The sequence below is a fragment of the Lynx rufus genome, unplaced genomic scaffold, assembly GCF_022079265.1.
Source record: "Lynx rufus isolate CCGP_SWC_20201006 ecotype Redwood Valley unplaced genomic scaffold, mLynRuf1.p SCAF_21, whole genome shotgun sequence".
Taxonomy (NCBI): Eukaryota; Metazoa; Chordata; class Mammalia; order Carnivora; family Felidae; genus Lynx; species Lynx rufus.
The window spans coordinates 15514331-15528346 of record NW_025814836.1 but is presented as its reverse complement, the minus strand read 5'-3'; the positions used below and the strand labels follow the sequence as shown (position 1 = coordinate 15528346).

The following is a 14016-nucleotide window of genomic DNA, read 5'->3' as shown; positions in this document are numbered from 1 at the left end:
AAAAATATACAAATTAATATAAGACAAAAAAAAATAGATGGAAATTTTTAATAAGCAGTTTCTATGTCCTTGTCCTTGTTCTTCATTGCCTTCTGCCCATTATTTCATAACAACCTCTGAGATCTGGATAATTTTGCATTCCCATTTTACAGATTAGGAAACTTGAAAACAGAGGAGTTTTGTAACTTGTCCAGAGTTATTCAGCCAATCTGAGGCAAGGTCAGAATTTAATCTCCATACATCTGCCTCTGAAGTTTTACATTTTATCCAATAAACTAAGATCCCGTTTTCATAAGATGAGTAAATACAACTGTCTAGTGAAAACTAGAGATGTTAAAAAACAAATAAATATAAACGTGATGTTTTCTTCTTTTAAAACATTTTTATAAATTTTACACAATTCTTATAATTAATGTATGTTACTTTTATAAGATAGCTTCTATTTTATTTTTTGAAATGCTTATTTATTTTGAGAGAGAGAGAGGAGGAGGAGGAGGAGGGGCAGAGGGAGAGGGAGAGAGAGAATCCCAAGCAGGCTCCATGCTGTTAGCACAGAGCCCCACACGGGGCTCAATCCCACGAACCATGAGAGCGTGACCTGAGTCGAAATCCAGAGTGAGACGCTCAACCAACTGAGCCACCCAGGCGCCCCTGTATCGTTCCTTTTCTTAAACCAACTGTTAGTTTTATTCATGCATATTGATTACGACTAACTTTTCCATTGAATTCGTTGATAACTGGTCACATCAAGGAAGTTTATAGTAAAGCATAATTCTTTAAAGAGAGTTCCAGGTGAGAAAAGGATTTTGGTCCCTGTTCCACATACCAACTTCTGTTATATGCTGGTTAAAAAATGTTTTCTAAAAAATGAATGTAGTATCTTTTTGACTAAAAATTTGGTTTTGTCACCCAACTTTTAAAGAGTTACTCGTATTTACTATGCTAATGCTTGTTTAAGAAGATTTAATTTAACTCTTTTAAATAAAAAAATATATATATTGAATAGTTTAAAGATGATTTCAGGTCAGATTAAAATCTAAACCAGACTGGGGGCGCCTGGGTGGCTCAGTCGGTTAAGCGTCCAACTTCAGCTCAGGTTCGAGCCCCACGTCGGCCTCTGTGCTGACAGCTCAGAGCCTGGAGCCTGCTTTGGATTCTGTCTCTTTCTCTCTCTGCCCCTTCCCACTTGTACTGTCTCGCTGTCCCTCAAAAATAAATTAATGTAAAAAAAAAAATCTAAACCAGACTATGTTCTCTGTAACTTGTCCTCTGGCTCCAAAATCCTGAGTCATTACTCAGAAACACACTTCCTGTACTCTTATATTCACTGGCTAATTTAACCAGGAATTAACTCTTAGCACGATCTTTTTTCTTTTTATTTATTTTTTAATGTTTTTATTTCTTTTTGAGACAGAGAGAGAGCACGTGAGCAGGGGAGGTGCAGAGAGAGAGGGAGACACAAAATCCAAAGCAGGCTCCAGGCTCTGGGCTGTCAGCACAGAGCCCGATGCAGGGCTTGAACCCACGGACCGCGAGATCATGACCCAAGCCAAAGTTGGACACTCAACCGACTGAGCCACCCAAGGCGCCCCAGCATGAGCTTGATAAAACCTTTCTGATAGATCATGTTTTTTTTTTCTTTTCTTTTTTTTTTTTTAATAAAAGGACATGAACATGTCCATTTCCCTGATTGTTGAAGTCATATTTCTAATTATATTAAATCCATATTGGGAAGCCTGGGCGGCTCAGTCAGTTAAGCGTCCGACTTTGGCTCAGGTCATGATCTCATGGTTCGTAGGTTCAGGCCCCATGTTGGGCTCTGTGCTGACAGCTCGGAGCCTGGAACCTGCTTCAGATTCTGTGTCTCCCTCTCTCTCTGCCCCTCCCTTGCTCCCACCCTCTCTCTCTCTCTCTTTCTCTCAAAAGTAAATAAACATTAAAAAAAAAAAAGATTAAATCCATATTACTGTTCTGTAGAGATGCCTTCCCCAAATTATTGCCTAATATCTGTGCTTTTTACCTACGAAAAGGTGAGTATGCAAAATGTGTATAAGTCATTTGGAAGAATTGTCTCATAACAGGTTAAAGACACGATCTGTTATTTTACCCAAAGACCCTTATCTTCCAGTGACATTAAATCATCTCAGATGTCAACCCAGGAAGACTCTCCACATGAATTTAGAGACCTCCTTTTGTCATAAAACGAAAACTGTATCATCCTTTTTTGCCTTGATAGACAGACATCTAAAAATTAAGTTTAGATCTTAATTTAAGTGACTATCTCATACCTAGAGACAAAAGCATATGTAGATTCTCTGCTCTAAGTTTACTTTTGGCTGCGTTTTAATTGTTCTACCATTTAATAAAGGTTTTAGAATTATAAACTGGCAGAAATGATTTTCTGAGTTCTAAGTATAAATGATAAACATAATTCTCGACAGGAAAAATATGGCTAGCTTCCCTTTCCTGTTGTAAAGATGCTTTCATACAGCAGTTTGGCAAGTTGAGATGTTCTAGAACTTTTTGTCCTGTGTTCTTGTGTTGGAAGTTAGATTATATATTAAGACTGTGAAAAATCAAAATATTTAAAAAATAGTCCCTTTGGTTACTATTTCAGTGTTTAATTATGATACTAAGTATTCAACTACATTGACCTGCTGTTAACTTAAAACATATCCCAATTCAAAATAGGATATTTCCTCTTTCCCTTAGTCTTTCTCTTTTCCCAAAAGATACTCCTTATAGCAGACAGACTGAAAAATTGGAATCAACCAAGTGTTCATCAGTAGGAGAATTAATAGGTTCATATCCGAATATTAATATAGCAGTTTAAAGAAATGAGGCAGATCTGTATATGTACAAATTATCAAGTCATATCGTAGATGCACAGTGAAGTTGAAAAATGCTATTTCCCACAGGCAAAAAAATTTACTGACTTTTTTAAAGGATGTATTTATGAATAATAAATCCTCAATACAAATTTAGGAAGGCTACATGCCAAATTCCTATCTAATTTCCATCCGGGGAAAGGAATTGTGGTATTTGTAGAAATTCAAAGGGGCTTTTTTTTTTTCTGTGATTTTTCAAACGTTTTACAAATGTATAAACTTGCAGTTGACATATTGTAAGATAATATTATGTGAAAGTGCCCAACATGAATAGCTTTAATTATATCTCTAGCTTTAATAACTGATTTAATGTCCTGGGGTGGATTCTGTGTTTTTGCTGACACAATACTAGGACATTGAAAAAGAGGAAAAGATCATTTACCAAAAAACCAAAACCAAATAAAATTACTATAATATATATATATTTTTTTCTACTGATACCTCAGGTTCTTCTGTTGACCTTTCCTAACCCTTAAGAAATCATGGAAATTTTAAGATAACAGGACAATGACGGTGGGTTGAGGGACAGCTAAATTGGACTGAAGTCAGGTTGGCAAGTTGTCATGCTGTTTTTGTATTTATTTCTTTCAACTTTAACACCCACAATTTATTAAGTGAGACTGTGGATAAAAGAGGAAGCTCAGAATCCTGTTTGGACACCGTTTAGGAAGGAAATCAGGTCTTTATGGGGCACCCCCTTCCTCTTAGCCACTGGCCAGGAAAACCATCTTTCTGTTTAAAACCTATTCAATCCGAGAGGTGGAGTGACTTTGGGAAGGAAGGTGACCTCTCCCTTGTAAAGTGGAATGGCTGTGTTTCCCCCCATGACTTATTCATCTCATTTCCACCACTGTTTATAAGAACACTTGTGCTGAATGCTTATAGTGACAGCAATAGTCAGTTAAAATATGGCTCAAATTCTATGCCCTCAAATTCCCTTCGTTAATTCGAATCTTTGCTCATTACAATCGCAAATGGAGCTTTTGGGTAGTTCGAGCTTTGCTGATGTCCTTTTGGGGTGAACAGGTATGCTTCTCACAAGCCAAGAGTTTAATCAGTGCCCATACTGCTGTGTATAACAAAAGCATGGCTGGCCCCAAATCTGGAAAGATCTGGTCTTGAAGGGTCCGAGGTCATTTCCAAAATGGAGGTATTTCTCTTAGATGCCTTACATGCCGGGGTCCAATGGCAGATTAGGGTATAAAGGTGACGTGACCTGCTGACTGAGGGAGGAGATCAGAGGAACTCGTGTATTGTGAAAACTTTTCAGCGTTTTGTGTGTTGAAAATATTTGTGGATTTTGACCTCAGCTTCAGTGATGCTCACGTATTTAATTTGCATTGCTTCACGGCTGTGAAACACCGATCATCTTATTAAAATCAGTCCCTTTATTCATTTCTCAAAAAAGATTTTCATAACTGCTTTGTTCAGAGAGAATTTTAGACTTACAGAAAAGTTGCAAAGATGATCCAGAGTTCCTATATACCCCTCACCTCGTTTCCCTTGAAGTTAAACTTTTCACATTGCCATGGTACATTTGTCAAAACTAAAAAAAGAAACCAGACATTGTGTTTGACTGTTAGCTAAACTCTGGTCTTTATTTGGATTTTACCAGTGTTTCCACTAAGGCCCTTTTTCTGTGCTGGGATCCAACCCAGGGTACCACATTGCATTTAATCATCTTATCTCCTTCTGTCCTCTCATTTGTGACAGTTTCTGAGTCTTCCTTTTTCCCATGACCTTGGCAATCTTGAGAAGTACTGGCCAGGAATTTTGTAGAATACTTATCATTTTTAATAAATAAAAATGTATAACTGCTGGGAGTTTTGAAAGAAAGCCCACATCGACCTATGAATAATTTGTACGACTAATTTTTCCACTAATAACCCAGTTTCAGCCTGGTGGCTGTTACTTTATCTTCTTATCAGTTATAACAGCATTCTCGAATTTAAAGTTGATGCATGATGAATTTCAGATTTGTTGCCTGTCTGCTTCATGTGTGGGTGCCTTGTACAGTCTCAACTTTACCAGTTCAGTTTAACCCCCCTAGAAAGTTTGTATTTTATCTATTGTTTGTGACAGATTCGAGATGGACGACCAAACTGCTACATATTGAAGAATAAAGATTTAGAACAAGCTTTTAAAGGAGCTATTTACTTGGAGATGGACCTCATATATAATCCGGTAAGCCAAGCTGGGCCATACATCCCAGCTTCTCTGTACCTAGCCTGGCGAGACTCAAATCTGCGTAAAATGTTTCTGAAATGTTGCAGCTAGAGAGAGAGAGAGAGAACAGGGTTTTAAAACTCAGCTATAAAATCAGTTCGGGACAATCCCGTTTTCAGCTCCTATTAATCCTGTTGAGCCAGTAGAATTGATGGTGTTTAATTCTCAATACATCTAAATGTCAAAGAAAAAGAAAAAAGCAAAAATTGAAGGAGAAATTCGTGTTTTATCTTTATCACCTGTAATGTTCTCTAAGGCAACGATTGGGGGTCAGACAGGTATTTTCAAGCCTCTGACATGTTATTTAGTTGTTAAAGTAGATGTCCTGCGAGCCAACACTATCAAGACAAGTAATTACCCGTTTGGAAAGTACAGTTAAGGGAGGAATTTTTAAAGCGTACCTTAAACCTTTAGTTCAATATAAAATATGTAAATATTCCTTTGCCAATCTTTAGGTGTGGGCATAAAAATCTGTTTAAAATTTTTTTTTAATGTTTATTTATTTTTTGAGAGAGAGAGAGACAGAGTGTGAGTAGGGGAGGGGCAGAGAGAGGGGGAGACACAGAATCGGAAGCAGGCTCCAGGCTGTGAGCTGTAGCCCAGAGTCTGATGCGGGGCTCGAACTCACGGACCCTGAGATCATGACCTGAGCCGAAGTTGGATGCTTCACCAACTGAGCCACCCAGGTGCCCCCAAAATCTGTTTTTTTTTTTTTTTATAGCATGGATCATGTTTAGTTCTATAACATATTCCTTGCAGCAATATACTCATAACATCTATAATAATACCTAGTTTCTGGTTTTTTACAAGTGGAGATCTACTTGAAAGATACTCAAACGATCTGAATATAGAATTTTCCAGACTGTTTTTTTTCCATCAAACCATTACCTCAATAACAATATCTTTTTAGTGACTGACCTCGTTATCAAGGCTTTCTAGAGCAACATACATTTCAAGTCTTCGGGTCCATGCTTGGATTTCAATGGTTTCTATGATAATTGATTAAAAATATGGAATTATGATAATGGGCAGAACTGGCATAAACAAGTTCAGAAGTCAGCGCAGTTGATTCTTCGTAGACCTACAATTCGACGGTTGTGAGCAGATTCCTAAGCATGCAGAGAAATGGCCTACTTAGCTGTGACCATGCATATGCCATGGTGTCAGCAGTAGGTTCTAGAAAGGAAAAGGAGAGCACAGGTTAATCCAGTTAGTGGTATACACGAATGTAGGATAATGGAGCTTTTACAGTAATTATAAGAATGGCGGCCATTTAGTGGCCACCTACAAGGGCCCAGGCTCTGACATTATTTCATTTAATCCTCGCGCTAAACCTGGTAAATAGGTATCATTAATGCCATTTTATGATGAGCAACAGAATTAAATAAGAGAGCTGATTTACTAGTAAATGAGTGAGTCAGCATCCAGCTTCAGATCTTTCTGTCCCTCCAATTATTCCCGTGCTGCCCTGTTTCTTGTTTAGTGTAGCTCAGAAATTACTCATAAAATCAAGGATGGAGACGTTTTTATGTTTTTATTCTCCACAATGCTAGAACTCTGGGTACAGTCTTCAGTCTGGAAGTGGTTGGTGTTACTTCCTCTTTTCCCCCGTTGATTTGCCTTCAAGGAAACTCCTAAGTGCATCTTGTGCCACAGATGACCCTTCATTTCCTGTTTTCTTCTGACAAGCACTTGAGTATAGACTACGCACAGGGGCGCCTGGGTGGCTCAGTGAGTGCAGCATCCGACGGTGGCTCGGGGTCGTGATCTCATAGTTTGTGAGTTCGAGCCCCTCTTCGGGCTCTGTGCTGACAGCTCAGAGCCTGGAGCCTGCTTCCCATTCTGTGTCTCCCTCTCTCTCTGCCCCTCCCCTGTTTGCACTCTGTTTCTCTCTGTCTCTCAAAAATAAATGAAACATAAAAAAAAAAAATTTTTTTAAATGTATAGATTATGCACAAAGGTGAAACCTGAGTTTTAGGGAGGAAAGCTTTACGAAAAATACATGCCAGTTATATGATTTTCCAGTTGTCCATCTGATGAAGATGGACTTGAATTTTATTCCTTGAGACTTCCCTAGAGTATGGTGATTGGGACAAACCGTTTCACCTCTCTCAGCCTCAGTTTATTCCCCATAAGATGGGTCTCAGAGGATACATCTCCTTATTTTTCCATATACTTGGGAGGAAATGAGATTCTCGGTGGAAAGATGTTTCTATAAGCTGGAGACTGGTTTTCACAGACCAAGTATTCCTGGTAAAAATACAGTTTTAAAACCCTGAGAAGGAAGTCTTGCTTTTTAGAGACTAGTCCAAGAACTTCGTGAACCCACTCTGGGCCGTGGTTAAAACACCTCTGGTGATTTTCAGAGTGGATACAGCTCACTCCAGAGTCTCCTGGATCCTGTCTCACCTGCCCAAGTGACTAGCTGGTGAAATGAGATCCCCGGAAACACGTGCGGAGCCCAGAGATTAGTCTCCATTTCTCTGCTCCCTGCCGGGGACCTTGGGATCAGAAGATACTGGTTTCCACGTTCTTCCCAGTCATTAACGAGAAAAAGAAGAGAATGAAGTCCATTTAAATGCTGCCCTTTCCTCTTTCTCAACAATGATGTCTTTCTAGGTCAAGGCGAGTATTAGGACCTTTACTCCCAGAGAAAAGCGCTTTGTTGAAGATAGCCGCAAGCTGTCCAAGAAGGTAGGTGGGTACAGTCAACTGGCTTGTGAGTACACTTAGCACCGGAAGTGCTTATTAGTCATTACTTAGCGGCTCGCCCCACCTCCCTCCTCCCCTCCCTTCCGTCCTTCCTTCCTCCCACCCTCCTCTTCCTCCCCTTCCTCCTCTTCCTCCCCTTCCTCCTCCTCCTTCTCCATGTTTCCCTCTTCTCTCTCTTCCTCCACCCCAGCATCTCTCTCCAGCCCCGCTCCTTCCTTGTCCTCCCATCTGTCCCAAAGCAAGTCAGCACAACAAGAAGGGAAAGACTGGAAACCTATGTTGGATGAAGCAGAAGGAGTCAGCCGCCCATTGATCTCCTGGATCGTTCTATAACCTAGTGTCAGCCTCTGTAGACGTTCTCCCGAATTTACTGGACGTGCCTAGCCTCCTTCAGGTAGAGCCAGTTCCCTGTCTGCCCTTCCAAGGCTTCCGGGAGGTGCTGTGCCCAGAGAGTCCTTCAGTGGATCAGCCCAGCGGATCTTAGGGGCGTCTAGCCTGGAGGTCACCCACGGCCTGCCCCTGCCACGTTCTTATTGTCTAAATATTTGGAATGTGTCGGCATTTTACCTCCTTATGAGTTAACTGCCCCCCCGCCCACCGCCGCCGCCTGTTTCCCTTAATTCCTCTCTCATCAGTTTAACAAAAAGTGAAGATCGTGGCCCAGTAGGGAAAGTTTTGAATTTTTTTTTTTTTTTACCGTGACCTTTATGTTTCTTTTCAGAGTCCCTCCCTGTCTTATTCCGATGACACAGTTCAGAATTTCACTCGGTACCTATTGTCCCTCTTCAGTTGTGTAACAAAGAACAAAGTGTCCCTTTTTTAAAGTGTTTATTACTTCCACCATTTCCTGAGGGGTGAGCAGCTGTGGATTACATAAAGCAGTTAAATATAAATGCATCTCCTCAGCCTTTCGTTTCCCATGAACTTGTGGGCACACTTGGGAAGGGCCTGGAATGTCTTTCGAAGGGAGCATCCCGATGTTTTCTTTCGGCCTGCCATAACTTGGAGTGTGATATGTGTTGGGTGTAATCTGAGTAAATGTCATTTCTCCTTCTCCTTCTCCTTCTCCTTCTCCTTCTTCTTCTTCTTCTTCCTCTCCTCCTCCTCCTCCTCTTCCTCCTCCTCCTCCTCCTTCACTACCACTGCCTCGTGCCCTATTTACTTGCAAGTTAAAACCCAAGTGGAGGTAGGTGGGGTAGCTGCTTGGCAAACAAGTTGAAATGAATCTGGGTACAACTGGGAGAAAAGACGTGTCCTTTGCCAAACAGGACCTCCATGTGGGGTGGCTTTGAGCTCTGAGAGCATCAGGGGACTGGGGGGCTGAGATCCTGGGGTATGTTAGGATCCTCCCCACGTGCCTTTCGCCACTGTGTCGCCATGTTTTTACACAGTTGAAGCTTGTGTTTATGATCCGAGTGCTTGAGATCACTTACCATGTGACAGCCACAGAGCCCCTAAATTTTCTTCACAGTCTGCAAGGTTAATACCAAGATGGACCCCATTGTAGAAGACAAGAGATGTTAGGAGGTAGGAGAGCTGGGTTCTCCTCCCAGAATTATATTTTCCTATAGGCTTTTTTTTTTTTCGTGGACTATGTGAGCTAGAATACTTGTACATTTAGTTTCCAAAGCAAAACCATCCATTTACTTCCAAACTAAAATAGATATTCACTCCCATGCTCTCTCTCTACCTATCCCCCTGTCTCTCTGCCTCCCCCACCATACACAAATTCACGCACACACGAAATGCCAGGCTGCTGTAGCTTTTACCAGCTCAGTTTTGTCCCGAACACTATTAAAACAGGCTCTTCTCCATCAAAAGAGCTGTAAAATGCATCGTATGTTTTTCCCTCTCTGGATGAGCGTGTTAAAAAAAAATTTTTTTTAGAAGAGGTGTTAGGACTTTTGCTTTCTATTATTATTTTTTTAATTGGCAGCTATACACAATATAATTTAAATGCCCAAGCTGCCTGATCTAAAGAGAATATTTGGAGTATTTAAATCTAGTTCCATTTTCCATTTTTTTTATTAGATCTTATCAAGAGATGTAGACCGTGTGAAAAGAATCACCATGGCAATGTGGAATACAATACAGTTCCTTAAAAGCTGCTTCCAGTGGGAATCCACGTTAAGAAGTGCAGTAGCGTTTGTGGTAAGCTTCCTTTTTTATGTTCAGATGATTTGCCTCTGAGTCCCAAATCCAAATGCAGATGGGTTTTATTTTACGGACGTGAAGCAGAAAAACACGCGTTCAACATAGCTGAAGTTCACACCTGTAAGGAAACCGTAAATGGTATCCGTTCATCTTTCCGAAATACACCCTAGCATGGGTGATTATACTGGAGATGTCTTTGTAAGACTGTACTTACATCAGATTTGCCATTGGAAATCCTTTAAATTGCCCAAATCTTACTCCTATGCTATCAGTAAATTTAAGAGATCCAACGTTTAGACATTTTTAAATGGTTTTTATTCTCTTAAGAATGTGTCTCTGTACATGGTGGTGATTATTATATTAGCATTAACTGTGTCTGTATCAGTCCCTCCGTGGTATACATTTCTCTCCCCCGGTCCCAGTGAAGGCCAGTGTTTTTTTTGCAAAAGGACAGGTGAAAAATCACATGACTACATTGCTCTAATTTATGTGTTGAGTAAGTATTCACCAATTTGATCCCAAAATTTATTCATATCAAACCACTTGAGTCATAATTGATGACCTCCCATTACACGGTGACCCAGCACCACAAAAGAGAGTGACTGATGTGTGTGAGATGCACTCTTCTCTCTGATGATGCTGGCCCGTCCTTATGAGGTGTAATAAAATCACAGAATCTCAGCAGAGCAGCAAGAGATCTTAAAATCACCCGAGTTAACCACTGAGAGTCCAGGAATCTGACGAGGCCTTGAAAGTTGGTGCAGTGCCCCTCACATTACATCTCTGGACATTCTCCGCCATTTGCAAAAGGACTTGTTCTTGATGAGATTGGTCTTGTCAGACGTGGGAGGAGAAACCAAATCTCTCCACTGCTAATCTGGTGCCTTTTATATCACGCCATTAATCTGTGTAAGGTGCAAAAATCACAATAGGGCCTAATAAGGATGTGTGAGTGATTCTGAGTCATGATCATTGGTAAATCATGATCCATCTTGTCTCTGGTTTTTGTTGTTGTTGTTGTTGTTTGTTTGTTTGTTTGTTTGAATTGTCATTGGTCTCTCCTACCCCACAGGCATATCCTCATTAAAAAAACACACACACACACTCACAAAACGACAACAAAAAAAACCTAAGATGTCTGTGGCTTCAAGGTCACTCCCACTGTTTTTCCATAAGCAAGTGTACCAGCTCCACAAGAGGCTTTTTCTTTGCCATGGAGCACATTCTGTTAGGTCTAATTAATTTTAGATTTTCATTGCTTCAAGATGTAGCAGGCCTCTCATGGCTGCGACCTTGACCTTTAATATACTTTTTCTTTGGTCTGAAGTTGCTGAAAATAATCGGCCGTAGTAAAAACATGAGTAAGAATGTTATTAATCCGTATCTGTCTTTGTCTTGGCATTTATTCATCTTCTTCCCTTTCTTACGTTCTCCTCAGCTGGGGGCTTCATGCGTTGGCTTCCTCTTCAGCCTCCCCCCCCTTCACTCCCCACCTGAATTCTCTTCAAAAACTTTCCACGGAATGTTCTCTTGTGATTCTGGGCAAAAGAGGAAAGTCAACACAATTGGTGGCTTCTTCCAGTCAGCACCCCAGCCAGCCCCTGTGAGGAGGAGAGGATTTCCTCCTTCTGGAGCTTGATTTCTGGCAGTGTGATTTTTAGAAAAACAGAGCTCCATTGCACTGGCTCATGTAGGGGTGTGACAGAAATGATTAATGGGCTGCCGGCCTGATCTGAGGAAAGATTAGAACAAATGAATAGAAATAGGTTGTCTGCTGGGGGGGGGGGGGGGGGGACTTCTAAACGGGAAGGGAGCTTTGGCAGTGGGGCCCCCTGTGCCCCGTCCGGTGTGAGGGTCGTCCCTGCGGCCACCGCACCGGGGAGCACGCGGCCAGGCTGGCAGCCGCAGGCGGCCACATCATCCTTTCAAGGCCCCGTGGCCCACAAAACGGAAGATAAAGGGGGCTCTCTTCTTGCTGGCTCGCCACAATGTGACTTCGCAAGAATACCTGGGTTTGGAAGACGCTGGGAGTCTCCACTGTCGGTGTGTGGCAGGGGACATTTGCCACTGGGCATCGGTGAAACCGTGCAATTATTTAGGAACGATGCGCATGCGCCTTTTCTCTGAAGAAACGATGCGCATGCGCCTTTTCTCTGAAGGTCCGCGAACGGAGGGTGCTGCCTTAAAAGCAGGCAGTCTTCAGTTTTAACTTGAAGTTCCGTGTTGGAATGTTCATCCCAGGCTTGCTTGGGCCAGCCGTGGCGGATGTCAGCGATATGACAGATCCGGAGAGGTGGTATCTCCCCTCCCTAAGCCGATGAAGTGTAATCTTATTAGAGAATGTCTCGGCCGGCCCTACCGTCGTGGTCATTCCAAGACTATTTCTGCTCCTAAGGCAAGAGCGTGTAAAGACAATATTTTTAGGATAGAATTAAAAAAAAAAAAAAAAAAAAAAATATATATATATATATATATATATATATATATATGTTAGTCTCCCTTACTATATTTTAAGATTATGGGCATCCAAGCCTTCATTTGGGGGGAAAATATTTCGTTTTTGTGGCTCTTGCCTACCTACTTAGGTTAGCCACCTGTAGAGTACGGATCGGCGATTTCAAGCTTAGGGGCCACCCTTGGCTGGGGTCCTGGGTCCTTGCCTCCGTGGACTCCGTTAAGGGTTGTCTTTCTGCAAAGTGTTGGATCCTCAGGTGACCTGGGCCAGAGAGAGAGGAAGGGGAGCCCGTAATGCCAAAGCCGCACTTCTTCTCTTATATCCATCGCTGCCTCCAGATGGAGAGCACCGGACTTGTCCCTGGTGGTGCACATTGCTTCCCTCCTGTGATCTACGGAGGACAGACCTGAACCGAGGTCTCAGGCCAAGGTTTTACTAAACAATAGGATGGCGTTTGAAGGCCTTTCTGTATCCGAAACGAGGATGAGCGGTACCTGAGGGTTCGCTGCACAGGTGTGAAAGGAACCATTTTTGCTGAGCCAGTTCCTAGTGGGGCTTTTCCTTCCCCTAGAGGTCCAGGAAGTGACTCTAGCGTTGTAAGCTAAAGGCAGAACTCAAGGCATTTTTTTTCTAACTTCTGTTCTGTCAGATGACGTAAAATAGCCTGTTGACATCACGTGAGAGTCTCTGTTTTCAGATGATACAGAGCATGGACATTGTAGGATCGTGTTCGGTGTATTCTGGCTATTAATATTAAGACTCTGTGAAAGCAGGGGTACCTGGGGGGCCCAGTCGGTTAAGCGTCCCACTTCAGCTCAGGTCATGAGCTCAGGGTTTGTGGGTTCGAGCCCCGCATCCGGCGCTGTGCCGACAGCTCAGAGCCTGGAGCCTGCTTCAGATTCTGTTGTCTGCCTCTCCCTCCCTGCCCCTCCCCGGCTCGCACTCTGTCTCTGTCTCTCAAAAATGAACATTAAACAAATTTTTTAAGACTTTGTGAAAGCAACGCATGCATTTTCTAAAGGTTCCTATGGGTGTGTATATGGATATATCATATCTTGTTGAAAGCAGGGTTGAAGACAAGCAGCCTATCAAGCTACAAGTCCGCATGGTGTTTGATCACCAGTGGGTGGACAAACATTGAAGGATTTATCTTATTAGACTGTCCAGGCGTAAACCTCTCCACCATGGGATTAATCCCCTGTCCACTTACATGGGTGGCCGTCTTCTCAATACTCCGAGAGGAAAGTTGTCTTTAATTCGCTGACACCTGCCAAGCAAATGCGACTATATAATGTTTAATTCATTGTTATCGTCAGAAATTAAATTGGGGTTTTTTTTCAGAGCAAACCATTCCACACCATGCGTCTGCAGGCTCAGTTTTCTTTATTTGCTAGAATGACTGCGGAAAATTTTGCTCATTATGTCTTTTGAGTCTTTCTCTTTCTTCCAGGTTTTCTAGATGTGTTACTGCATTGCGTTTCCTGAGCTTTACTCGTTATCAATTAAATATTCATTTATTTGCTTTTCTTCTGCTCAGAACGTCATATTCTCAGCTTTTTCCAATTGCAAAACAAATTCATA

The 14016-nt window shown here is 41.8% G+C and overlaps 1 protein-coding gene across 7 annotated transcripts in view; it reads left to right on the top strand.

Annotated features, from left to right (window-relative positions):
* Positions 1-14016, top strand: part of MCTP2 (multiple C2 and transmembrane domain containing 2) — a 238519-nt gene that overhangs the window by 157210 nt on the left and 67293 nt on the right. For all 7 annotated transcript variants that reach the window (XR_006963408.1, XM_047086646.1, XM_047086644.1 and 4 more), the window contains 3 exons: positions 4971-5072; positions 7734-7808; positions 9858-9977. Coding sequence is in view for 6 of the 7 variants with exons in the window: in XM_047086646.1 (XP_046942602.1) it covers positions 4971-5072; positions 7734-7808; positions 9858-9977 (297 nt within the window). In the remaining variant the exon portion in view is untranslated. The remainder of the gene's footprint in view (positions 1-4970; positions 5073-7733; positions 7809-9857; positions 9978-14016) is intronic.